The sequence below is a fragment of the Anas acuta genome, chromosome 16 (assembly GCF_963932015.1).
Source record: "Anas acuta chromosome 16, bAnaAcu1.1, whole genome shotgun sequence".
Lineage (NCBI taxonomy): Eukaryota > Metazoa > Chordata > Aves > Anseriformes > Anatidae > Anas > Anas acuta.
In genome coordinates this window covers 11,127,219-11,154,067 of record NC_088994.1, presented here as the reverse complement: position 1 = coordinate 11,154,067, position 26,849 = coordinate 11,127,219, and the positions used below count along the sequence as shown (strand labels likewise).

Sequence of the window (26,849 nt, the reverse complement as noted above, 5' to 3'; positions counted from 1 at the left end):
CAAATCTACCCCATGACTAATCTGCCCAGACTTCAGTAGCATTCCCTTTCTTTGTGACTGTCTAACAGAAAATGGAAAAGGTCCCAAATGCCTCCAGTTTGGAGCCATAAAGGGCCTCCTGAGTTGTATTTCAGATGCTGGCACTCAGACAAGCGGCTGTGTCAAAAACCCCAACAGGTCCACGTACAAAACAGATCAGTCCCATCTGCTGGAGGGATGCCACCGCCGCTATCAGTATATTAGCTCAGCCATTTGGGGAGAGTAAATGTTGGCATTTGTGCAGAGCAGGGTCAGGGCACTCGCTGCTAATGGGGCCGCCTGTCCACACCAAAATCGCCCCAATGCCTGCGAACCACAGGCTCTGCCTTATTTCCATTGCCCTTGGAGGGAGATATTAATATTCGAGCCCAGCCACGCCTGGGTTTGTTTTGCATCTATATCTGCACAGCTCAATGCTGGTAGGCCTTCAGCTCTGTTAAATGATTTACAGGAGCCTTCAGACACCTCATGCTGGGCTCTGTCCCCTCGAGCCACCCAGCTCACCCCGTGTGCCTTCCTGCCAGCCCCCTCCCCAGCACAGCCACCTCCTCGTTATCTGCAAAGGCAGGGGGTTAATTAGCAGGTATCAGTGGAGCATTTAACAGCAGTGCCCTGGCCCTGAGGAGGTGAGGGCATGGGGCTGTGTCTTGTTTTCTCCTTTGGCTCTAGTCCCCATCTCCCCAGGTTCCTCCAATCTCTCTGCAGTTTCTTGCCCACCTCTCCCACACCTTCAAAAGGCTTTAAGAAGGTCAGGTAGCGAAGGGGATGAGGTAACAGGAGAGCTTGAAGAACTTTATTTTTCAGAATAACTCAGCAGTAAGTGTAACTCCTACTGGGGTTTGAGCTCCCCATTCATTCAGCAGGGAGGGGAACATCCTCCATGGGGCCAGCAGCATCGGTGGGCTTGGACTGCAGTTTTCCTCGCTTTATCATTGCAGTTACAGCAGCAGTGCTATAGACTAGCTCCCATGTGGACTTTCCTGCTAAGTCTTTGCTGCCAAAAAGGTGTGACCTCATTTGTTCCTTATGGACAGGTAACTACCACGTACTAGCTATTTTGCTGTAAAATCCAGTGGAGTTGAGACTCAAGGTGAAAGTGCAGTGTTGTTAGGTGAAGCTAGCCATGGGCCATTTAGCATCAAGCAAGTGAAATGGCTTAGTCCCTGTGGTCACTTCAGCCTGTTGCTCTTTCCCTTCAGGGTTTACTTTCAATCTCAGTGCTTGTTCTGCTGGTGCAGATACACCCTGAGAAGTTTCTAGCTTAGCCTGCCCTTCATCAGCTGTGGGGCTGTCTCCTCAGCAAGCCGAGCGAGGCAATTTGGCTGTGTTTTGCGGAGTGTCAGCCCAGGCTGGTGCAAACCCAGCATCATTTATCATCTGGGCGTATGATGGATGAGGTGATGTGAATTGGTGGCTTTGGTCCATTACTGTTGGAACTGACCAATCTCCTTACTGGCAGCCTCAGCAGAAAATCTGGGAAAGGCTCTTCGTGCCCCGTGGCACCTTTCCATCCTTGGAGGCAGCCCCTGTCCCCCAGCAGGGACTGCGAGCAGTCAGCACTGCGACCCTCGGTGTTTTGCTGCCTCTGCCTTCTGGAGCTCCTCCTGCTCTGCCAGGGCTGCGTGCCCACTCCGAGACCCAGCTGTGTCCCCAGTGACTCCGTGCCCAGGACCCCCAGGCAGATGACACGGGTCCTGCAGCTGCTTTCCAGCCGGAGGTTTGCATGTCTGTAGTGGCTGTGTTGCAGCACCGAGGGATTTGATTTCAGTGGATTTTTCTGCCCCAGATCCCAGATAGCTTGGGTCAAAACCACAGCATCCTGCATGCAGAGAAGTGAGGGGAGATGGCTTGTGCAGCTCAGCAGGTGCCTGCTGCGGGTTCTGCATTTCAAGTTAAATCCAGTAAAGGTCTATTCCAACTCATTTAACTTCTATATTTCCCATCTTATTTTTCACAAAAAGCTCAGAAGTTCACAGGAGCTCAGCTCCTGTAACTCTCAAAGTAAATGGGAATAGCTACAATAAATTTACAGTCTGAAAAAGAGCTGTTCTTTGCATAAACCGCTTTTAAACAAAGTGAGAGCTTATTTTCAGAGGATGAGTTTAGGTGGCTGCTGTTGTTAGTCTGTTTTGTGCCTTTTTTTTGATTATTACTATGTTTTTGTTATATTGCGTGATTCTTGAATAGGTACTCAAACAAGCAAGGCTGGCTCATCATCCCTCTTTAATTCTGCATCGTGTCACTTTGGAAGGGAAATGGCTTGGTAAAAGCCAGAGAGTTCAGCTATGATGCTGGCAGATCGTTATGAAATATTCACAAGACATTTAGTTTAACTCGGCGCTAATTGAACACTGACAGCACAAGTTACTCCTGCCTGCAGCGATAGTCTATCACGTTTCGGCAAGCGGCATTCCTTCCCCTTTGATGCTCGGGCAGATAGGAGGCAGGAGCAGGGTTAGCAGCCTTAGCAGGCAGCATCAGCAGAGGCTGGTCCTGTGCTGGGGGAACCCTCTGGAGATGGGATGGGTTTGTTGGCACGGGGCTCTGAGGCTTCATCTACGCAAAGAAGCTACTTGGTATTACGTAAGGGATGAACTGGAACTGATGCAGGTATTTGGGGGATATCTTCTTTAGTGAAGACGTTGAAAAGAGACTTTCCTTTTTTTTGAAGGAATGTCCCAAAGCCCCTCTTGCCCTGATATAAGAGGGTTTCCAGGACACTTATAGCTGTACTGATGTAACAGTATTTCTCTGTGGAGACATGGCCTTATTTACATCTGTGTCTTTACTTCTATAGCTCAACAATCTGAATGTAAGGGTGTAACGGAGCTTTTTGGTGTTAAAGTTTTACGTGGGGTGGCTAACTGAGGTAGCAGTCTGCTGTAAGAACTTGCCTTGCTTTCAGCAAAGCCAAGGCCTTAAACATATTTTCAAAAGCAAAGGAAGCAATCCCAGACTGAGAGCCCCCAGCCTCCTGTGAACCTCCCAGTTCTCCTAACACCGCTCTCCCCATCCAGCTGACCTGGGGAGGGCTGAATGCGACAGCCTCCTGTGCCTGTACAAAACCCCCGGCCACCGGACCTGGCTGGAGGGACATGCGGTGTCCCATGCTCTGCAGGATGCTGCCCCAACTGGCTTCCATAACCACCACTCTTCAGGAGGGAAATAAATGAGGCTTTCCAAGTTGTTTTACTTGATTCATTTCATTCTGGACTAGAGCAAGGCGAAGAGACAGTGGGAGGACTTCTCTGATAAAGTTTCTTTTTTTTTTTTTTCCCAAAGCAGAGAATACCAGAAGATAACACAACAGCAAATTACTGCATATTTTAAACCCTTGTAGCTAAACACTCTGTTTTGGGGCCGCGCCAGGTATCTTGTGGTGCCAATGAAAATGGGATACAGATGTTCGCTTGTTTGGATGGAGACACTGCAATAATTCATGCCTGCTACAAATTATATGATGCCTCGTGCACACAAAAGAATACCCCAATCTTTTTGTCAGTAATAAGAAATCATACTCTGTACCTATCTTAAAGAAAATAAGGATGGTAAAAATTGTGAACTGGGAAGTGTCCTTTTGTTTTCCAAGTTGTGACCTTGGTTGTAGTGACAACGTAGTGCCAGCACCGTGCAAACCACGTGGTGTCACCGCTTGGTTGGGAGGGCACTGGTGTCTGGGCCAGGTACATGGGTGTTAACTACTCTGCCTGGTGTGTGTTACGAGCAGGGGCCCTGAGCTGCCAGAACAGCAGAGGTTTGGGATGTTGTCTGGGACTTTTTTTTAAAAAACAAACAAACCCTACTGATTTAGGCTTGAATATTAGTGAGTTGGTTAGATGAATTTTAGGTGTTTGTAAAATGTCATCTCTGATTTTGAACTTGCTGATGAACAGTCTCATTGAAGGCCACGGCAACAGGGTGTTCAGGAATGTGATCTGCCCTTGTCGTGGGCATCATGAAAATGGGACCTACACACCCCGAACACACAGGGATGGGACAGGAAGAAAGAGCTGAGCCCATCCCACGTCAGTGTAACAGCAGGGCTGAGGCTCAGCTTCTGCTTTTTCATGTGTAGCAGCTAACTGCGAAACTGGCATCTGCCAAAAGAATTTGTTAGCATACCTCAGTACTCGCACCGCTGGTTTCCCTCTGTTGTGCTCCTGTCAGGAGAAGTACAAACAGGTTCACACCTGCTGGATGGCTTCAGGTTCGAGGAATGCATGTGCAAATTTGGCAGGTAGAAATTGCACTCTTAAAATTAAATTCCCCTTCTTGAAATCAGATCTCCCTGCTTTCCCCTCCCGCTGTTCATTTTTCACTTTCTCCTTGCAATGCCCATATTAAAATGAAGATTTTTTTTTTTTAATCTTAGTTCATTTTCATGAAGCTGCAACTGAATCTAAAATCACACTTCTGGGAATCCAGCACCAATGTTGTATGAACATCTTAAAGGTGTGCACAGTTTTTCTCTCGCTCCCCCAAATTTTACTTTCTCTGTAATTTTTGTGGCATGGGTTTGGGCTTGACGCAACTGGCACAGTTTGGGATGCAATGATTTATTCTTCTGTTTTATTTGGGGAGGTGTTTAACCATTTGCTCACCCTTCCCAAGTTATACATTGACTTTTAATTGAAAAATCTCCTCTCAAGACAAAAACCTGAAAAGCTTTTGATTCAGTAGCACTTAAATGCAGTGTTTGGATTTCTCTATTTTTTTAAATTGTTTTTCTTGGCTTAAACCACTCACCAGATTTTTTTCCAACGTAATGAAAAGTTTTGGCATTCTGAAATGGCATCTTTTGCAGGACAAGTGTTGACTGAAAATGCTTTGCCCTCGCACTATTAATACATGAAATTTTTCACATTAGGGCAGCCCATGACTGTCCCTCGCTAGCTCTGCCTCTTGGCATAGGGAATTTTCAGTCTTCAGAGTGCAGACCTTTCAAATATTTCCATGGGGAATGTGGATCCCTGGATAGCAAATTTCTGGCTGTGAACACAATGTCTCTTTTTAATATCTCTGTGGACTCCTTAAAGTCCACCAGCCCCCCACATTTCAGGGCACAGCCTCAGATCCGCTTCAGGATCACTCACACTTGCTCGCATAATGCAGTGGTTCAGCAGAGATGTGCTGCCCCACTGGTCTGTCTTCAGTGGAGCTCGTCTCAGCCAGAAATAAAGGCAGGGTCTATTTTTTTCTTCTGTAAGTATGTTCAAAACATGAATTTCCATGAGCTTCCAACATAAGACCTATATCTGCATGGTAAGTAGAGTCACTTTCACTTGCAAATGAGGTTGGATCTGCTAAAAAATCTGCTAATTTGCAATAAAAATAGCATCCATCTTTGCTCTGCAAATATAGCCTATTTGAAAACTGTCCCATTTTCAGCACTGTAGCAGATTGTAGGATGGGAGAAAGGGGAAGTAGGAAATACCTTGCATTTGAAGTCACTTCTCATTTCTCCGGGACTGTTCCACACACCTTTAGTCATGATGTTGCGTTTTGTGTCGTCACGGTACTTTTCGCAGCAGCAGCGATACAAACTGTGTGACTGCGGTGCAGATTCAGGAGAAACTGGGTTGACTGGGAGGGAGAAGGATTTGTTCAGACATAAATATCTCCTGCCATATTGATGGGAATAAAAAAAAAAAATGGCCAGCCAAGAAATTGCTTTTTGTAGGAACGTTCTGTCTTTTTTTTTTTTTTCCCTTTAATGCCTGCTCCAGTGTGAGAGACCCAGAACAAGGGGGCACCAAGGAGCTGCTTAATGAGTTTGTGATGCTGAATGCAGCTCCTCTTTTTGCCGGGTGAAAGTACAAGTAATAAAGGCGAGGGAGGTGAACGCATGCAGAAAATGGTATTAAATGAAGAGGCCTGTCCATGTAGGATCTCCCTGGGAAAGCTCTGACTTTCTTGCAGGTTAAATGTTTGAAGGAAATGCAGAGTCAGGCTCCAAGGCACTCAATGCGTACATCAAAAACTCAGCAGCTCAGCACGCAGCCAGGTGAAGCCACCAGGTGTAGAGAGGAAAGCCAGCACAACACCTTCTGTCCCAATACTCCTGCATCAAAAAGTGGTGCTTGGAGAAGGGCAGGTGTGGTGTACCGGTACAGCAATGCCTGTAGGAACACGCAGGGGCGATGTAGGATTTCAGCATAGTGTAGAAAGTGCCAGTTGTATCGTCTAGGTCAATACCTGTTGCACTAAATCCTTCCCTGTTCCAGCACCTAAATCTGCCTGGTTTGGCAATGCTGCTTCTGGCCTGCTGTGGCCAGTGTCCTGCCATGCATTGTAGGCAGGAAATTCCCTGTGCTCCAGGGGACAAGCTGAGGGATGCCTTTGCTTCTGAGGGGATGATTTGAGCTCTTCATTGCCCCTTATTAACTATTTGGGGATGGAGCTTGTGGACAGGTAAAATAAATACACCAGTAAGGAGGTATGAGGAAAAGTCCCAGTGTCTAATCGGAGGTTTTGCCAATAAGGATGGCTCCAGGAGCACTTTATTCCTTCCACTTCTGCGCTAAGGCTGGCTGTGATGGGCTGCCCCGTGCTTCATGCAGCAGCAGAGCCTGGGACTGAGGTTTCCCCTCAGTGTGTCCGAGCTTCTGACACCCAAAGCCTTGGGTGGAAACTTGCTCATGTCTAGATGGCTTGCAGCAGGCAATGCTCTTAGAAGAACAGCTCATTGCATATTCATGGTGGGGCACACGGCACTTGAGAGCAGCCCTTAATTTCTGCTGTGGTGGATCTGGAAATTCACCTCTGGCCATGCTCAGCATGGATCAAGAGGAGCTTTTTGGCCCTTCTTCCTCTGAGAAAGACCCGCTAGTTTCTTCAGTTTGGGCACATTTTCTTTAAAAACAAAAGAGCATGATACAGCTCTACATACCAGTTGGAAGCAACATGATTTGTCTTAAATACTAATATGCATTTGACAGTATCCTATAAATTCAATGTGTTTTGAAGAGCATTAACAAGAGGTATAGGAACTGTACTTAAGATTCCTCCCTGCCCCCCCCCCCCCAAATTAAAAGAAAAGGAAGCTAGTAAGAGTCTGTATTTGTACCCAAAACAAATATGGCTTGGGTCACGGCAAGACTTCTGCCCGCCGTGCTAGGCCTGGGTCTGCAGCACGTTCATTGATTTTTGTCTCCATGAATCACCCTACAGCTATAGGCAACAAAAGCTGAAGCTATGTAGATCTGATTTCTAGTTCATTTGTTGTTCATTAGAAAGATTTTCTCTCTCTTATTTGCTGCACCCCTGCTGCTGCATGTTCATTAGGAGAATGGAATGTATTCCAAATATTTCCTAGCTCTGGGAGGGCAGATGGCGGAAAGTAATTTTCCAAACCCCTCTAAAAGAGAGGGAGGGGGGAAAACCCTCCCCAATAACCCCAAGTCACCCCTGTGCACTGGCAGACTGAGGTACTTCTGAGCGCGGACCTGCCGTGCACTCTCTTTGGTTGCACAATGCTGCGTGTCAACGTGGTGGGAAGTGTGTATGAATGGGGCTGGATCACGCTGCGTGGGGGAGGCTCGCACGGCTGGGATTTCTTTCACAGGAAGCCACGTCTGCGAGGAGCACCCAGCAGCACGCTGCCCTGAAGGATGTGCACGGAGGAGCGAGCAAAACTCATTTCCCTAAAGCTTCCGGGCGGCCCAACGCCTGCAGGAACACCTGGGGGGAGGTTGGCTGGGCCGGCCCCGCCGGAGGTGTGGGGTGAGCTGGAAGTGCCCCAGACACCCCGTCCCTGTCCCCTGCCCTCGCAGCGCCGGCAGGAGGATGTCGGAGCGCTCAGACAATGGTGGAGGAAGCGGCTCTGGCTGCGTTTCCCTTCTGATCCTTGGAGAATGGGGGGAGCGCACAGGCAAGGGCCGGATTTAGCTCTTGGATCCACATGAAACATCCCCGTGCCGCCTGCTCCCTTCCTTCGTGCTCGGCCTCTTGGCATGGGGGTGGAAGTGGCGCACACGAGGGGATCAGGGGAGCAGAGGCAGCGTGCAGCAGGCAGAGCCACAAACACAATGCGGGCGAAACAAAGAGCGGGGCTGTGTTTACTGCCTCCCCGGTGCCATTCACGTCTGCTTGGAGCTGGTTTCCTCTTTTCATGAGCCTCTTGACCTGCAGATCCCTCTCCTCAGCAGCCCTGGAGCCCCACGCCTGGATCTGCCTGCCTCTTCAGATCAAGCCAGCAACACACATCGGACACAAAGAGCCCGGGCTGTGTGTTCGCCTCAAGGCTTTAAGCTCCTTGTGCTGGCCCCCAGGGCTCGTGTTTGTTTTCCAAGCCCTGAGGACAACAGGCGTGCTCTGGAAGTCCACACAAACAGAGTGCCTGAAGGCTGCGGGCCCCAGGCCTGCCCTGTCCTATGGGAAGTGCCCTTGGCCCTGTAAGGGAGGGCCAACAGCCCCAAAACCCCGCACACAAGCCTGGCAAAATGAGGAACTCGTGCAGGAGCCTGCCAGAAGGGCACAAGCCTGATGGTGGAAGGGCAGCATTGTTGGCCCTGGCTGAGGCACCCGGTCCCACAACAACAGCTTTGGAGAGAGGACTGTGACTGGGAAACCCCAAAGGGTTTTATAGCACGCCGGTTGTGGTTGATTTTCAAGCCCCCCCTTTCTCCAGGCCCAGCCTGCGTTACAGCGAGCGTGGGGCCTCCGACTGCATTCATCTCCTCAGCTGGGCCTCGGGGCACAGAGGTGTGAAGCAGCAGCTTGAGGGCAGGCTTCGGAAACAGCACCCCGAAGGGCACGAGGCAGGGAACCTCCGGGCCTGCTTTCTGCAGCCAGCACGACCTGAAATCCCGCTGCTCAGCCAGATGGAGGCACAAATGGGGGAAATTCCTCCCATGTGCCATGCCCTCCCCTGCAGGAGCTGGGCAGCTCAAGATGACCCCACCACTGCTGCTTGGAGCCCAAGCACATCCAACCTACACTCCTGTGCCTTTCACAACCCCACAGAGTTTTAAACTTTTCCATCAGCTGGCCGATAGCCTTCAGAGATGAGCAGTGGCTGTAATTGATTCATCAAGGCTCCCGTTAATTTGTTTTTACTCAATTGTGGTAACGCAGTTGATTCCCAGTTATCGTGCTCTGGAGTCAAGCTTCCTTTAGGTAATTTGCAGCGTAGCCTACATATGTGTAAGAAACGTATCGCCATCGTGTTTTTAATTAAAACGCGTACGGTAATACCAAAAGGAGAGAGGGGGAGGAAGGGAGGGAACCCAGATTAAGTTTTTAATTGTTTTAATAGTGAGAGTTGGTTCAGGGAGAACAGGGCATATTGGTTTCCTTGGAAACATTGGCGATGTATTAGCTGTATAAAACCAAGCATAAAAGATTTGCGAAAGTGAAGCCTTTAGGTTTTAACTGATATAACTAGTTTCATTTGGAAAATTGGCTTCACACGTGGCCCTTGGAGTCCCCAAAAGGGGTCTTCTCTGGAGCCTCAGGATTCACCATTTCACAGGTCCCCATTAGAGATCTAAAATGGCAATAACAACAAAAAGCCTTTAACAAGTCAATATCCTTGATTCATACGCTTTAATTAGGTGTGCCCCAAAGTTCTCTTTGTGGAGAGCAGTACGGGACTCAGGCGAGACCATGTGGTTTGAGGACAAAGTATGACAATTTGGCTGTTCAAATATTCCAGTAAAAATAACGATTATTACCAACATAGCAGTACACAATGCTGCATGCACACCCTGTTGTTTTTTTTTTTTATTGTATACAGCATTTTCCCAGTAGTATGCGACAAGCTGTGGCCAGCTTCAACTTAAGTAGCCGGCCTGGCCTCATGCCATGTGTTCAGTGCCTCTCGTTTTCCTGGTGCAGCTCCCAGGAAATGTGGTGCCGCCAGGAAGGATGCAGCTCCTGAGGACTGGGGCTATCACGGCCCCAAGGCACCTGGAGGCACACGGCCACGCTTCAGCATTGTCCTCCCCCGACTTCACCATTTCATTTTTGTTCTCTTTAAAACTCAAGCTCGCAGTTTTGTGGTGGGAAATAAAAGTTTGGGTGGGAGCACCCAGGTGGGATGGGAACTGCTGTGGGTACCAGTGGCTCACCTCTGAGCCCAGGCTGTGCGGAGGTGGTGTGGCTGGGACAAAAATGCTGCAGGAGCACATTTAAACAAAAGGGAGGGGAGAGGCCTGCAGCTATGGGCCCGGATGGAGCGTTTTGGACTCTCAGAGGACGGGCGGCTCGGTTTTAGCATGTAAGACTGAAAATCATTTCGGCAGCTGAGTAAATAGTTATGGAAAAGGCCTTTTGGGGAGCGCTGCTGGTTCCCTGTCCCCCAGCACTGCCGGTTGTGTCCCCGTCCCTCTGGTGCCGCAGCTCCCAAGTTGGCTTTGGCAGGAGGTGAGCCAAGCGCGGGGCTGGGTTGCCCGCATGGCCGGCACACAGAGGCCGAGTTCTGTGCCCAGCCGTGAGCGAGGGCCCTGGGCGGCTCCGTGCGGCTCAGCCAGGGCCAGGGGCCGAGCCCAGCAGAGGCCCAGCCCCAGCGCCCCCACCCCAGGGTGCTGGGGGCACGGGAGGTGTCGAGGTCGTGCCCTGCAGCACCTCACACGCGTGTGTGCACGGCCCCAGGCGCGGCCCTACGACCCCAAACGCTGCCAGCCCCGGCCTCAGCACCCCGCCTCCGCCCCCTCCGCGAAACCCCGGTGCGCGCCCCCGCCGCTGCCCCGCGCGCTCCCGCGGGCGCGGCCCCTTTAAGGCGGCGGCGCGGGAAGGCGCGAGCGGAGCCTTTGTCACGGCCCCGGGTCACGGCGCGGTCACGGCCCCGCCCCACGTGGACAGGCAGCCCGCGCGGCGGCGGGGGGGCGGCGGCCCCGCCTCCCTGCGCTGATTGGCTGCCCGGAGCCCGGCGGCCCGGCCGCCTCGCTTGTCATTGGCTGAGCTGTCGCATGCGGAGGGGGCGTGGCCAGGCCCGCCCGTGACACCGCGCGCCGTCTGGGGCCGCCCCCGCGGCGTCTGGGGGATTTAAAGGGGCAGGCGGGGGCTCAGGGGGTTCCTGGGGGGCCGCTCCGTGTCCCCACATGGCCGGGCTGGGGGTGCCCACCCCTTGCTCTCCGAGCTGCTCGGAGCCCCCCAGGTGCCCGGGCAGGGCCGTGGGGTCTGTGTGTCCGTCTGGCTGCCCGTCTGGCTGCCCGCTGTGCTGGCCCCGCACGCCTTGGCTGGTCTCGGGGTGTTTTGACGCTCTCCCCCAGCGCTGTCTGATTTTACACCCGCCACCTGCTTTTGCTCCTCTTGGTTTTGGGGACGGGGGGATGAGCTGTGCCCACTGGGGCTGTGAAGGCGCAGGGGGATGGTGTTCGGGGCCTCCTGCTTCCTGCGGGGTGAACGTGGGCCAGGTCTCCCCGAGCCCTGAAGCCTCACGTCTGGTCCCCGCTGAGGCAGAAGGGGCTGGAGGAACGTGCTGGTGGCTTCCACTGGTGGCTTCAACAAGCACGTGCCTTGCAAACCAACACGCATTGAGGTTTCACCCCCCTGGCAGGGCACACCACCAGCCACATGGGCCCCAGCCCAGTGCGGGGCTGTGCAGGGAGGGAGAGAGCACCGGGGGGCTGCTGAGGGCCACTGGGTGGCTGCTCCTGCCCCAATGCCACCATCCTGCCCCAGCCCTGGGGAGAGACAGGGGCCTGGGCTCAAAGGGGGGACATGAGGGAGAGGGGTCAGGGAGAGAAAGTGCCACGGGGTACGGCCAGTGGGCAGAGCGGCAGGGAAGACGCAAGTGGGCGTTCGGGATCACTTCAGGTGGATTCGTGTTTGCAGTAGGTTATTAACACGTATCGCATGGGATGAAGTCTCAGAAGGAAACGCGTCTGATGTTCCAGACAACAATGAGGGCTCGTCTACTGAGGAATTAATTCAGAATAGCTGCTGCGCTTTAAATCATACCTGAGATTAATCTGTGCTGACTTTCAAAGGGAAACAAGAAACTGGCGAGCATCTGTGTCCCTGCCCAGCATTGTTCTCTATCACCGCAGAGATCTCGTTACAATTGTCAGGGAGAAAATCCCAGTTCCTGGTACCAAACAGTTAAAAAATAAATAAATAAAGACTTTAGTAACCAGAAAGTAGAAACCGTGTCTGGAATTGTTCGAAATAAGGCTTGCTTGAAAATAAATATAGAATTATTCACCATGGTAACTATTGCCCTATTGCGTTAGCGCGTATCGATTTAACATTAATCCAAAGACTAATGCTGTGAAATATTTGGGCTCCTTAATGGACAACTGTTTAGTTAACAAATCTTTGGGGAGTTGTTGAATTTTTTGTTTTGTTTTTCTTTAGATCTCCCCAACCACTTTGGGAAGGAGATGATTTGACTCTTAGGGTTACTTATTTCTAATATGGATCTCTCTTCCCAATTACGTTTATGAATTTATCCTTAGCGTTGCACTACAGCGATTATGCAGGGTCATTCAAATCTTTAACTAACGCTCAAGTGCTGCCGTGAGGAATAAAAGCACAGACACCAACGTGACTGCACAGGCAAACGAGTGGCTGCTGGTGTGGCAAGTGGCGAGATGATGTTACAGCCCCGAGAACCCAGAGCAGAGCAAAGTGTCTTGGTCCGAGGACCTCAAATCTTGTGAAAGCTCCCCTGGGTCCCTCCCTTTCCACCCTGCGGAAGGAGGTGAGGTGCAGAGAGCTGCCCCGGCTCACCCTGGGAGCTGGAGAAGCAGGAAGCGCCGCTCTCGCGGTGCCCACGCGCTTCCTGGAGCCAGCAGCGGCGCCTCTAGGGAGAACATAAAAAGAAACTGAGAAAAGCTCAGCGGTGACAGGACGCAGGTGCCAAAACTGACAAAAGTTGGTGTCCAGAAGTGTCGCACCAGCCAGGTAGCGCTCGGTGCTTGGTACAGAAGAAGCTCGGAAAAACTGCAGCGTGTTGGAGGGTGGGTAGCGTCGGTCCAGGAACAGGATAAGTCAGTTCAAGTGAGCTGATGTACTCTAATTTTTACAAGCCCATCTGGGATGACTTTAATTATTTGTTCTTAAATCATGGTGGAAAAATGCTGATTGTTCTTACAGCCACGTGAGTCGTTCAGATGAAATGGGTTAGTGGTAAACAGCGCATTTTTAAACCAGCATCGACTTGCAAACAGTTATTTTTCTTTTCTCTTTATTTTTTTTTTTCAGGAGGGCTAGGACGATGTGTGAACTTGCATCGGCCTGCATCTGAAACTGGAGCCTCCCTCCACCAAAGCTCGGCAAACTTGTAAGAACTGCCCCCGAACCAGCAGGCTGATTCACGGTGAGGGCGGACGCCTTGCACCGAGTGCTCGGCCCAGGGCTCCTCCTGCCCGCCCTGACCCCTCTGCTTGTGCCTGGGTGGCCGGGTGAAGCCCTGGGGGATGCAGAAGGCACCCGGGATGGAGAGAGGACACAAAATCCTGTAGTCAGGCCTTGGACATGACAGTAAAGAAGAATTTATTACTTATAGTTGCATTCGCGTCCTTATGATCATTTTAGGACGGGCTGCATCTGTGTCTTAAAATGTCAGAAAAAATCTAAAATGTTGGGTTTGTGTCTCTGATACTCAGTCGCCATTTGCTTTACAACGACACCACCGCGACTCCAGCTGAATAATAACAGCGTGGGGCAGCACGTGGCGCTGTCTGAGGTGGGTGCCCGGCCCGGGTGGCTGCGTGTGCCTCACTCTGCCCTGCGAGCTGGCCCTCCCGAGGCGGGCAGGCCCTCGGCCCACTCCTCGCCTCCTCACACAGCATTTCGAGAAATTTGCCTGGCATAAGAGAAACTGCAATTTCAGTACCAAGTGGAAGGGACGAAGCCCAAAGGCAGGTGAGCGTCACTCCTCCCACGCCACGGATAAGGAAAGCGAAGCTGGGAGTGGGATATAAAAATAGAGTTGGAAGTGCTTCATTCCCGCTCCTCATGTAGGTTTTTTTTCCAGGTAATTTTTGGCAAGCTGCTTCTCCTGGACGCTCCCTGTGCTTGCCACGACTGATGGCAGTCACGGCCATGATTTCTTTCCCAGCACCTTGCCACAGCCTGGGGAGGGGCTGAGTGGGCCCTGAGCCCCCAGCACCCACCCGTGCTCCCCACGGGCTGAGGCTGCCGCCCGTGGAGTGAGCTCCAGGAGGGGCTTCCAGGGGGGCTTCCACATCACTCCCCAGGCTCCTGGGCTTCAGCAGTGCCTCCGAGCAGCACCGAGAAGCCAAACCTCGAAGCTCGCTTCCACCCAAGAGGCGCGATTCTCCGCCGTGGCTCCTGCGGATTAGTAAGCGCTGGGAGTTACCATCTGGCGGGTGGCAAGGAGTAAAAGATTAAACAACCTGGCAATTCCTCGTTCCTCCTCTCTGGGCGTTTTCTCAGGACCAGACGGGGCCTCCGGAGGCTTTGTGAAGCGCAGGCGCTTGCTTAGCGTTGGTTTGTAAATAATCGTGGAGAAAGAAAGGCGATTTTTGGGGAGGGGAATCAAAATCGAAGCTTCCCCAAGAGCAAAGCGGCACCAGCCTTGGCACCATCTGTCCACCTCCGGCTTTGCACAGGGGTCGGGGTTTCCATGGGGGGCACTCGGCCCCCTCAGTGCAGTCCTGGGGGCTCCTCTCCCGTCCCTGACCCTAAATCCCGGCTGGGGGGGCTCTCGGGGGGAGGCACCCCGGGAAGGTGCCGGGGCTGTCTGCACCTCCCGGGAGCTGCGTTCACCCAGCAGCAGCTCCTTCGCCCCAGCGCTGCGAGGCTGCTTCCAGCGTTTGCATTATAACCCCCCCCCCCCCCGTTTCCTCAGGTTCATTTCCCCTAAAAAAAAAAAAAAAAAAAGGAAAAAAAGGAAAAAAATAAAAAAAAGAAGGTTTGACTGCACCTCGGCACACCGAGCCCTCGGGGGAGGGATGAAGTTTTTCCCTTTTACCTCGCTAGAAGCAGCCGGGCTCCGTTCCCGGGCTGACCGAAAACCACCCAAAATCCGCGCGTTTTGGGGTCCGCGACAGCAAACACCGCGGCGAGCCCCCCCCCCCGCCCCTAAAACCCGCATTTTTTCCCCCAAATCCCCCGGTCGCCTCGTCGGGACCCTCCCAGGGGGGGTCCCCCGGGGGGGCTGCGGCTCGGGGGGGGCTCGGGGCTCGGAGGGCCCTGAGGGGGGGGTTACGGGGAGAGGGGGGGGGCGGGGAGGGGGGGGGCGGTGCGAGGGGCAGCCCCCGTCTGGCGCTGACGTCACGGGGCCCGCCCGCGGCTGGCGGCGGCCGCGGGGCCGTGAATGAGCCGCGAGGGGGGGGGGAGGGAGGAGGAGGAGGAGGAGGAGGAGGAGAGAGGCGGGCAGCGATCGCATCGCACCCCCCCCCCGGGGAGAAAAAAAAAAAAAAAAATTAAAAAAAATAATTAATTAATTAAGCGCAGAAGGAAAACGAGCGCTCGCCGGGCAGCCGCCCCCAGCGGCCCAGCGGCAGCCGAGCGGAGGGGGCTCGGCGGGGCCGTGCCGTGCCGGGCCGTGCCGCTGCGGGGGGGGGGGGCGCTGCGCAGCGCCGGGTTTTTTATTTCCAATTTTTGCTCGCAGCTGCATTGCCCTCCCCCCGGCTCCCCCCCCCACCTCCCCCCCCCCCGCGCCGAGGAGGAGCCCCGGCTTTATGTGGTGCTGCCCGGAGAGCGCTCGGCGGCCGGGAAGTTCTTTGTGTCGCCGTCGCCTTCTTTTTTTTTTTTTTTTTTTTTTTAATTTTTTATTCCCCCCCCCCCCCTTTTTCCTTCTCTTCTCTACTCTCTCTCTCTCTCCCTTTTTTTTTTTTTTTTTTTTTAAATGTATAACTTAATGGGTCTGAACAGCACGGCCGTAGCTCTTCAGCCCAATGTGTCCTGCACATGCAACTGCAAAAGGTCTTTGTTCCAGAGCATGGAGATCAGTAAGTGCCCGGCCGGCTGGGGGGGGCCTGCAGGGGGGGCGAGGGTGCGAGGGGCGAGTGTGCGAGGGGAGCAGCGTGCACTGAGTGTGCACGCGTGGGGGGGGGCTGCATGCGTGGGGGGTTCGCGCATGGGGGGTGCAGGGCTGTGGGTGCACGCGTGGGGGGGGCGCCACGCGGGGCTGGTGCCGCTCGTGGGGGGGGGACACTCGTGGGAGGTGGCGCGGGGAGGCGACACGCGTGGCCCCGGGGCCACCTCGGCCCCGCCGCCTCCCGCCCCTCGGGTCCCCTCCTGGCCGCCCCCCCCCCGAGCCGCTCCCGTCTGTGCCGGGGGGCCCCGAGCCCCCCCCCGGGGAGCCGTGCCCGGTTGTGTCCCCCCCCGGCCAGCCGGGCTTTAGGAGCTCCGGGGAGCAGCGAGGACAGCGCCTGCCCTCCGTGGCCACCGCCGCCCGGCTGCCGCTCGCCCTCGCCCCGGTGGCCAGGAAGGAGCCGGAGCTGGGGGGGAGCCGTGCGGGGCTGGGCAGCGGGGCTCAGCCGCCTTCGGTGCTGCCTCCAGCAGGGGAAGGCTTTGGGGGCGTCCCGGGCTGGGTGTGGGACATCAGGCTGCACCCTGCTGAACACCTCGCTGCGTGCCCAGGGCCCTAAACCCGATGCAAACCGGCCCCAAACGAGAGCCCGGGGCAGGGGCTCGCTTCCCACACCCCCAGCGTGGGGCAGGGGCAGGCTGGCTCCCGGTGGGTGTAGGGGAAAGTCGGCTGAGCCGAGCCGTGCCAGCCCCTGGCAGCACAGACTTTGCCCCGTTACCTCCGGCGGGGTTGCGGAGCGCCGTGTTAGGGCCGGCATCGGTCCCTGGCTATTTGGGGTGCCTTTTGGCTGGTGCCGCCTGCCCGCACCTCGTCCCCTTGCAGCCCTGCTCCCTTCAGGTGGCCGCGGCCCGGGGAAGCTCGGCGGGCGCTCACACACCGCTACGGAAACGTGTTCCTGCCCAATCCTCGCACCAACCATCCCCTTTGTACCGGCTGCACATTTAATCTTGATTTAATCTCATTCGTGTTCAGACAAAACTAAGCTGGATTTGCCTGATTTTATTAACACTGCCGGGACTGAATAGACCATTATTCTTCCCTGACTCGAGCAGGCCGGGCTAGGCGTGCATACCAATGGCAGCGTGTAAATACTGAAGATCCAGTGCTTTTCTCTGTCACATCCAGTTCTTGCCTCTGTCAGCCTCAGCCAGCACGAGCTGTGTCCCACACGGTTCCAGGAGCACAGCCTTGGCCCCGGGTCTGAGCGAGGCTCGTGGGTACGGTGAAAGTTGGGGATTGGAGCGGGCAGCGCCTTTTGGAGGAAAACCTTCGCTCCCAGCCCGCTGGCGTGAGGGTTTGTTGGAAGCTCTCTGGTTTTTCCATTTTGTGCTCGGACCTTGCAGCGAGAGCATTTTGGTGTTGGTCTTCTTTTTCTCAGCATGGGACCGGCCCGGTGGGAGGCAGGTGCCTGGGCTGGGCGCTGTGTGTGCGCCACCCTGGGGATGTGGGGGGCACCCCAGGACCCCATAGGGTGCCCCTTTTTGGGGCCGGATGGGCCCTGAGCCCCTGGAGCAGGCTGCTGTCAGCCGGCCTGTCCCTGTCACCTCCCGGAGCCCAGCACCCAGCTCCATCACCTCTGCTCTTTCTCCCTTCGTTTCGGATAGGTTTTGTCGCTGCCGGTTCCTTGATGGGGCTGTGGGGGCGTTGTGGGGGCCGTGACCCCATCGCCCCCTCTGTCTGGCTTCGGTGGGGAGGGCAGAGCTGAACCTCCCTGAGAGAAATTCGTTTTACAGCGCTGCTCCCCTCAGACGCCTTGATTTGTATTTACCTTTTCAATAGGACTTTGAGGGAACCTCTGGGCAGCTACCACCAGATGCTCTCTCATTTCCCAGCCCAAAGTTACCACGCCGGCACGTTTCGGGAAAGTGGCAGAGCTGTAAACTCTCCTAATTTAACCCTCTAATTAGGTTAACCGTGCAACTGATCCCCAAAACTATTTCTTTGCAGGCTTTGCTCCGTGCGGTGGGCTGCGGCGCGGCGGCAGCAGCTGGACCCTGCGCAGCTCCCGGATTAGGATTAGGATTAGGCCGGTGGGGGGTGTTTGGGAAGGGGGCCGGGGCCTGCCCTGGCTGCGCCGTGGTGCCGGCGGTGCTGGGCAGCCAGACGTCTGCGGCAGCGGTCGCTAATCGCCTCGGCGGGGTGACGGAGGTCAGGGGTGAGCTGCGCGTCGGAAGAGTCCGTAAATAACTAATTATTTGGCGCGGCGGCGTGCCTGCCTCCCCGCCAGCTCCCTGCTCACCCGCAGCAGGCAGCACGGCCAGCTGGGTTTTCCAGCATCCCGCGGCTGCTGGTCCTCTCCATCCAGCCCCAGCGGCGGGGACCTGACCCGTGCCAGGGCTGCTTCGTGCCCCAGGGGGGTTTCAAAGGGGCTGCAGGGCCGGGACGGTGCGGGGAGCCGGGAGGTTCCTCAGAGGTCCTGCAGAGGTCTGGCTGCTGTGCTGGCCCTAGCCAAGGGGCCAGGGGGGGCGAGGTGCTGGGGGGGGCGAGCGAGCCGGCAGGGAGGTTTCTGTCCGAGGCTTTGAGGTTTTCACATTCTTCGGTTTAATAACAAACCAAATGCTGGCGGCTTGAGCAGGGATCGTGCTCCTTTCCACTTCAGGCTGCTTTTTTGGCAGATCTTTTCTCCCCTGACACCGCATCAGTGGCAGTTCCAGGCTCGTTCAGGACTGCATAATACACATTCACTTCTTATTTCCTCCCCCTGTCCAGCTTTGCCCCAGGAGGAGCACCCACAGGGAAGCCGGGGTTGCCACCGGCCCCTTAGCTGGCTGCAGAGCGTTTTCACAAAGCGTGCTTGGGTTGTGGCTCTCGGTTTGACTTAAGCCAAACCCAGGAGAATCCCGTGTGTCCCTGGCTGCCTCCCCATCCACGCCGAGCACTGCTTCTCGCCCAGGGCAGCATCACTGGGTGCACCCCCGCAGCACTGTGCCCAGGGCACGCTCCCACCGTCACCCCCGGCCGGGGCAGCACCGGGGTCGTAAAGGCAGGGTTGGTTTTGTGCCCTCGAGCAGCGATGTAATCGGAGCGTTTTATAACCAGGGTTGAATGGCAGAATTAAAAGACGCAGAGGAGGAAATGGGAGGAAAAATAGTCTGCTTTTTTTTTTTTTTTGCCTTTTTTTTTTTCTTCTCCCCTGGGTGAACACCTGGATCGCGTTGCACCGCGCAGCACCGGCGAGGCGAGGCGGGTCGCAGCCCCGCGACACCCGCGCTCAGAGGCGCCTGGAATCATGCATAATGCAGCACGGAAACACGAGCTGGCTAATGCCTCCTCTTCCCTCGGCATCAGGGTGTATTCGGGAGGGTGTCTGACACAGTAAGTCCTGTTAGGCTGTGTCTGAAGGAGGTGCATCTCCTCCGCCCCCTGAACGAGCCCCTGGCTTGCCTTCGTTCCACCCGGTGTTGTGCTTTCAGATCCTGCCTGCGAGAGCGCTGGCACTGAGGAGTGTGTGACATGCTGCACCCCTCCTGCTTTCCTTCAAGCCAAGAGCTCCCAAGGCGGGGTCTGAAACCCCCCCACAAAGAAATTTTCAGGGTGCTGAATGAGCCTCACGAGTGCTGCTTGCGTTGCAGATGGAGAGAGGAGTACCTGCAAGCACACCTTCCCTCTGCTTATTTATTTCTGTTCGCTGTTCCTCACCAAATGTACTAATATTTTTAGCTTTCCGGGGCTGAGAGTTGGTGGTTAGATAAATCCAGCTTTAGAATGAATTTGTAAACCTAAATTATAAATGGATAGATGTGAGGAGACCTTTCCAGGGGAAGTACCAAAATACACGGTGTCACTAATAGGCGGTAATTAGAGTCCAGCTCCTTTCCTGAGTAACTCGCCGTGCAGTCATGTCTGTTGGTCTTGTTTCAGGTAACAGCAACCGTCAGAATTTGGTAACTCTAATTAGCCAAGAAAGGTCATTTATTTGCAATGGCTTTTCATTTCAAAACCCGACTGTCGCCTTGCTTCCTGCAGGGAGATCCGTGTGTGGTGTGCAGTTTATCTAATCAGATCCTTCGGGTTCCCTGATAGCGTGCATCTCCTGGTGGCTGATTACATGCGAGGTAATAAAACCTGGCTGGGCAGCTCGCGGGGAGAGCTGTGCAAGGGCCACTTTGCCGCAATTAGCTAGAAACTTTGTTCACACCGTGAGCACACTCCCAGACGTCCATAAAGCAAAGGACTCATTAGTGGTGCTGGGGATGTTTTTCGTAGTGCTCATCCCGTCTGCGGGGCGAAATTGCCGCCTGATTATTTTATAATTCTTTGGGTGGCGGAAGGCAGGTGGCTCGGCAGGTCCTAGGTGAGGAGACACGGCAGGGATCGGCCCTGCGGAGGCACCAGGATTTGGGGGGCAGGATTCGCCTCCATGGGACCGGGATGTGATCCTATCCTGCCTCTCTGCCCTTTGGAGCCAGTCCCACGGGCTGCTGCATCCCTGCTGCATCGCTGCGGGCTTGGCACCCCTCGGGGTGCAGGTCCACAGCACGGGCATTGTGCACGAGAGCTGCGTGCCTCTGAGCGCCGAGATGTCAGTACCTGGAGAAGTGTTGGGGCAGGGTCTGTGTGTGTTGGGGCAGGGTCTGTGTGTGTACGCAGGCACACACCCCTTGTGAAGTTAAGTGATTGAGCACTACAAGGAAATAGCTTAAAAAGAACTCGTTAAAGAAGTCATTGGTAACCAGAGAACGGAGTTTTTGGGTTTTGTTTTTTTATTTTTTTGAAGCAGATGGATTTCAGTTGTAGAAGTTTATCGTCCAAATCAGAGGATTTGGGGAGCTATTGAGAGTAAGGAGAGCTTTGATGCTTTGGCAAGGAATACAGCTTCCAAGGCAGCACTTTGATCTGCATTTTAAATGCTTCTTTGTAATGACAGTTTCACAATTTCTTTTCTCATTTTAAGTCAGTTCTGCAGAGGTATGTTGTGAGAGAAAATAGTAACAGCGCACATTATTCCTGTCTGCTTTGCAGCCAGCTGGAACTTGTAGTTCATCCCAGATCTTTTGGCTACTATGGTAAATTTATGATTACACCAAAAAAAGAAATTAGCAGAGATGTTAAATATTATCAAAGCTTTGCAAATCTTTTGAAATATCTCCAGTGTGAAACCTAAGCCTGCATTAGCATTTCTGCTGCAGCACGTTGTACAGCGTTCAGCTGAGCTCCCACCTAACGCTGCAGGTTCCTGACTTAGCTTTTTTTTCCACCTGGAAGGAGAGGTTCCCGTTCAGCACATGCATCCTTTTGGTCTGCTGTTGCACCCGAAGACCCTGAATCAGAAGCCTTCTGGAGAGCCTGCTGCTGCCGTAGTGGTGCTGCTGGGAACCTTTTTCTTCCCCTTCTATCTGCTGCACATCCTCAGATAAACTCTGTGTGGAGGGAGGAGGTTGTCATCGCCTACATATTCTTATACAAGAGAGCTCGTTGCCTTACTTTATGTAGTAAGGATGGAGTAGGAGAAGGGTAAGAATTGAGAATGTTTATTAAGGTTTGTGTTTAAATCTCACATAGCATCTTTCCTTCTTGTAGCCAGTTTGGGTTGGGTTTACCTCTGTTGGGCAGTGAGCGGCCCTAAGGACGAAGGACAAGCAGGCAAAGTGGTGCAGAGCTGTGTAGCCGCTCTTTTTGTCCTGCTTTTGGCCTGTCCTGAGCACTGGCTCCAAGGTGTACGTGGCTGGGAGCTCTGCCCAGCACCAAGCTCAGCTGGTGTGTAGGAAAGCTGCTTGCTTCATGTGCAAGCTCGATGAGCCTGTGAAGTTGGGTCTTAGGTAAGTGCAAAGGGTAGCAGCACTGCAAGGTCTTACCAAACAGCATCGTGTTTAACTTGTGTCCTTTTCCAAAATGCGGTGACTTTGTTCTGTTGGGTGCCATCCCTGTTACTGCATCCCTCGCTGCTGCGTGGTGCTGCTGGGGCGGCTGCCAGGCAGCGTGGCCGTGGGCCTTGCCGATGCAGCTGTAGCACAGATGCACTGGTGCATGTGGTGGGGGTCAGGATGGCACCAAGTCTCCTATCACCTTTCCATTTTTTACCTTAACACTTCCTTTTGAGCGTGTAAAGGAAGATAACATTGCTCAGGTTATAACTGGTACAGGACCCCCAATTTTCCCAAGTAGTCAGACTTCTGATTCCCAGCTGATGCAAGACTAGGTTTACGCTCCATGGTTAGTCTATTTGTGGTATGTGGCAGTGTTGTCACCGGCTGTGGCATTACACAAAGATATCTTGCACATCTCCTGAAACTTGCCTCACAAGTTGTCAGTGTTGGTGGATGTCCACGGCCCTTTCAAGTGGCTCACACATTCATGCTCGGCGCATTCAGTCTCGCACATACCCTTAATAAAACGCCTCTGACTGCCTGATCTTTCCCTCGCAGCGTATATTCGGGATCGTACACCCAGAAATGCGAGTGCTTTTGCACGTGTCAGTTCTGAGATCCGTTCACCAGGCCCTGCTCATGCAGGCCGTGACGAGGAGCCGTGCGCGTGGTGTTTTGCTGGCACGAGGCGTGCGCTGCAGCAGGTGCAGCAGCATTGCCCATTGCCCACGTTTGTGAGCCTGGCCCAGGCAGCCCAGCAAAGCACAATTCAGCCTTGGAGAAGGAGAGCCGGGTAACCCCCTGGCCTGGAACATACTGACAGTGAAAAGAGGCGCTTGCAGAGAAATCGATGCAACTTTTAAAGAATCACATGCAGGACGTGGTTTGGGGATTTTTTTTCTGCTCTCTTCATCCTGCCCAATATGTTAAGTAGCTGGTTTGTTACTCTAACCCCCTACAAATGATTGTCAGTAATAATTCTGTAAAACTATGAATCAACTCTGCATGACTTTGTGCAAATAGACTGAGTAATTTCTTTGTTCTTTTCTTCTTACTTTGTAATTGGAGTCTGTAAAAGCCCAAAGGTTTGGTCTTGTGGAAAGCATGATTCATTTATTGGTGTCTGTGCCGACTAGTTATCTTTCAGTAATTCCAGAGTGCTGCTACAAGCCAAGAGTGATTCATACATGGCTAAGTGCACAAACAAATGGGGTCATGGCCATCTGCAGAAACTTTTCTAATCTATTTATGGTATCGGAGAAAGAAGTGGGTGTATTAAGGATGATGGAATAGGTGTCAATTACATTAGTGAATATAACCAGTTAAGTAACACTAACCATTACTCAAAAAACACATCTGTTCCTTGCTAAAGATCACTACAGGAGGTTCTGTTTAAATGCTAGCATAGGTCTGGTACAAGAAGGGGATTGAGTGTCTAGCATGTTTCCTAAGGAACTCACCATCTGAACGGCTTTGGTAGTCTCCTCTGCCTTCCTTGAGATGCAGACGATAACGTGCACTGTGGTGTTTGTAGTAGCAAAGTCCTGGCCTTTGCTGTTGCAGACCTTGGCCATTATATCCTTTACATGCAGAATTTGGCTTAATCCATAATTAACGTGTGGCTCATGATGATTGATAGCATTTCTCATTTGCACGTCATGCAGAATGGCTGCACGATGTCTCGGCAGGGATGGTGGTGGCCAGCTGGGCTGTCTCTCCTCCCAAATGCATCCTCAGTGCTTCTGAATCTCGGAGGGAAGGAGACCTGCATCTTACGAGGTGGCTTTCTTCTACCTCCGTGCCATTTTACTCATTGTGAGAATGAATTTTCCCCTCTGTGACTGATAACAAAAGCAGTTCTGGCTGCATCCGCTTCAGAATCGCTTTGTTCAGGTTTTGGTGTTTCGGTTTGGGCTAGGCAGTGTTTGCTCGTGCCGTGCACTTGGATGCCTGAGTTGGCTGAGACCTGCACAGCGCGCGGGGGCTTTGCACCTGAGATGAGCGTACCCGACCAGACCTTGTGCTTGCAGAGCTCGTGGTGCTTCAGAAACCTCTCGTGGCTGCGGAGGTGAGTGGAGCACAGTGAGCACTGTGAGATCTGGCCGTGGATGTTCCCCCGAGCCCCCAGGCCCTGCCACGCTTGTGTGGGCACCGCTCAGGTGCTGCTGGTGTCTGGAGGACTCCAAGCACAGAGCTCCTGGACTTAGGTTTCTGTACATTGAATTTAAGCATCGGTGCTGGACAAAAAGGTGGAAGAATTTGGCAACGTGACTTCGTTGTCCTTTGACTGAAGCCGGGAAGGGTTTGACCATCCTGCTGCACTCACAGCATGTGCTCACGGAGGGGACCAGGACACGGATGTGCGTGGTGTGCTTCGGAGAGGGAAGCGACCCCAACTGCTGCCCACAGTACTGATGTGCCTCTTCTGATGGCTGAACCCCTTTCTTCTGCCCTTGCTTTATTTAAGTCAACAGATTGTGTAAGCCGCATGCTAGCTTTACCTGCAGGGCAAGTGGGAAGGGAGCTGTGCCATTTGGATGAGCTCCTGAAGACATCTAAGGGCTGAGCACCGAGACAGCGTTCCCAAGCCCCGCTCCCTGCCACGTCCCTCTGAAGCCACTCACCACTGCCATCCATCCACCTGCAGCACTGCCCTGGATGATTCCTGGGAAATTGGTGTGCCCGTGGGGCTGTGTGCAGGGAGGGTGGGAGATTTCCCCCGTACTGTTCCCGTTTCACACTCTGATTGTTGCGCTTCATGCTAGTAACAACACCAAATGCCCCAGAAGTGACGCTGTGCCCCAGCCTCGCACACCTCACCTGTGCTGCCCTGCCTGCGGTGCTGCCTGTCGTGGAGCTGCCATCTCAAGGACACCAGCTCGCTGCTAGAGCCTTGGAGGGGAATCAGACCTCAGTGGCCTGGGGTTGGTCTTGTTCTTAGTGCCATTGGTGTCCCCAGCTAGCCCAGGCTGCAGGAGCCCAGTGTCCCTGCTGAGGGATGTCTCGCTGCTTGCCTGGAGGAACAGCTCTGGCTCTGCCCGTGATTTTCTGCCCTTTCCACCACTGCTGGTATTGTGCTCTGCTGGCTTCAGTCATTGGTCCCATGTGTGCAGGCCAGGCTCGTTGGTACTGAGATCTGAAGGTGCTTTGGGCTTAGATGCCACCTTTAGGACCCTTAAGGGGCAACGTGATTTATGGACACTTGCTTCACACAATGTGGAGTAAAATGATATTAAGATGTGATAATTTTCCCTATAATAAACAGGAGTCTCACTTCTGTTGTTACGGCTATATTACTGTAACGGGAATTTGCTTGAATTTGCAGATACATTTTTCCATTTGCGGATGCATTTTCCATTGAGCATCTTCCACTCCAGCATGCTCACACACACACACGTGTAACACCTTAGTGATACCAGTCGTTGGCTTGTGATGCCACGAGCTTTTTGTGTTTCTCTAGCATGGCTTACTCGTGGCAACGTCCATCAATCGCTCCTTCTTCACCTCCTGCAGCTCAGGCAGCCCGGAGGAGCAAGGCCGGGTCTGGCACGGGGCTGTGTGCTGGGTGCAGCCCCGGGTTCTGCAGCTCCTGGGTCTGCTGGTGGCTTTTAATCCTCAGCATCCTCATGGGTTTTCTTGGAAAATACTTCCCGGTGTCCATTGACTGCCATCCGGGACTGAATGGTGAGGAATAATAAATGTAGTGACAGCCTCAATTTAAAAATTTTGCTCCATGCTTTATATTAGCGCTTTTTTTTTTTTTGGTTAAAACAAACAAAGATATCTGCATTTATTTAACTTTAAGTTCAGAAAGCTGGTGTGGCTGGGCAGCGGGGGAAGGCTCACACCGCACTCCCAGCCCCGTGCGGGTGATCAGGAATTTCCCTTTTGACTTGACCGCAGGGTTTCGCTGCTCTTCAGCCCATGAGTGCACTCCAGGCTCAGCAGGTTGATGGCTTCGGGAGGTGCTTTTCATCCCCTCCCGTTCTGCTGCCTGCTCTCGGCACGATCACGCTGCATCTCGCAGCCATGTGTCTGCCTTGGTTACGCTTCCCGGGATTCGCAGACCCACGTTAAGGCTCTATTAAATTAAGCAAAGCGACCTTTAAAAAATCCACATTTCAAGTGGAAGGAACGCTTTATGTAATGCAGGGGTATGCGAGGGGACCTAAATGCAAGCTTAAATTGGCTGGTACAAAAATAGGTGTCATTGTTTTTCTGCGCAGTGATTTTACGGCATCTGACTTCAACGTCCCCATGAAATCCTACATCCAGCCCAATGAGGGGACGGGGCCACGGGGGGCTGAGGAGCCACGCCATGGGACTGGCTCTAGGAACAGCCTTGCCCAGGTTTGCAAGATCAGATTTATCTGTCACTTGCTGAGGCGCTGCTTGGTTTGAGAGGCGGCTGGAGCATCGGTTCCTCCTCACCCGTGTTTGCCCCTCGGGCTCGTCCCGCAGCACCAGGGCTGGCAGGGACACGGGGTGTCATTTTTTGGGCTGTAAGGGCAGACAGGTGAGAAACGGGTTGTTCCTGCAGCTGCACGCTCCTGACGGCGAGCATGCCAAGAACCTCAGCGTTGTTTTCCAGCCCGATCAATGCAGTTAAAGCTGGATAATTTCATGGCTGTAGGCACTTCTATGGGCTTGGAGGAGAGCAGTGGCTTTGTTTGCCCCAGAGCTGTCACCTGGCCATGCTGGGACTTGGGAGCCTGAGGAAGTGGTATCATGTTTTGACCCTGCATCCTGACAGCACTCCAGATAGCCTTTCCTCTTTCTATATTTGAAGCCTTTCTGTTCTTCTGCTGGGAGATACGGAGCATCGGCTCTCTCGGGTAACAACTGGCCCTTCCTCTCCTGGCCAGCTGGTCCCCAGATACCTTCTCTCCAGAGGCAGCAACGCTCTTCCAAATCTTCCTGGCAGGAATTGGAGGAATGATCATTTCTTGGAGGTATCTTCAGCCGGTTAGGACTTAGAGTTGGTTTTCTTTCGAGCTTCCTAAAGGTCTTGCAAGGAGGAAAACTCATTTGCTTTCCCAAGAGCGTCTTAGCCA

At 53.5% G+C, this 26,849-nt stretch overlaps 1 protein-coding gene and 3 long non-coding RNA genes across 5 annotated transcripts in view; 3 read left to right on the top strand and 1 right to left on the bottom strand.

Moving 5' to 3' along the window:
• Positions 1 to 701: 701 nt before the first annotated feature.
• Positions 702 to 8,628, top strand: LOC137865548 (uncharacterized). Its single transcript, XR_011101991.1, has 3 exons — positions 702 to 855; positions 978 to 1,073; positions 7,604 to 8,628. It is a non-coding gene; the product is annotated as an uncharacterized lncRNA (long non-coding RNA).
• Positions 8,629 to 12,556: 3,928 nt separating this feature from the next.
• LOC137865288 (uncharacterized) lies at positions 12,557 to 13,491 on the top strand. The gene is made up of 2 exons (XR_011101856.1): positions 12,557 to 12,888; positions 13,189 to 13,491. It is a non-coding gene; the product is annotated as an uncharacterized lncRNA (long non-coding RNA).
• A 186-nt stretch (positions 13,492 to 13,677) lies between these two features.
• On the bottom strand, positions 13,678 to 15,175 carry LOC137865289 (uncharacterized). The gene is made up of 2 exons (XR_011101857.1): positions 14,924 to 15,175; positions 13,678 to 14,811 (listed from the first exon to the last, which is right to left on the bottom strand). It is a non-coding gene; the product is annotated as an uncharacterized lncRNA (long non-coding RNA).
• Positions 15,176 to 15,497: 322 nt separating this feature from the next.
• The window catches only part of PMEPA1 (prostate transmembrane protein, androgen induced 1), a 42,832-nt gene continuing 31,480 nt past the window's right edge, over positions 15,498 to 26,849 (top strand). For both annotated transcript variants that reach the window (XM_068700228.1, XM_068700227.1), the window contains exon 1: positions 15,498 to 15,905. In XM_068700228.1, the coding sequence (XP_068556329.1) occupies positions 15,803 to 15,905 (103 nt within the window). In that variant the 5' untranslated portion in view covers positions 15,498 to 15,802. The remainder of the gene's footprint in view (positions 15,906 to 26,849) is intronic.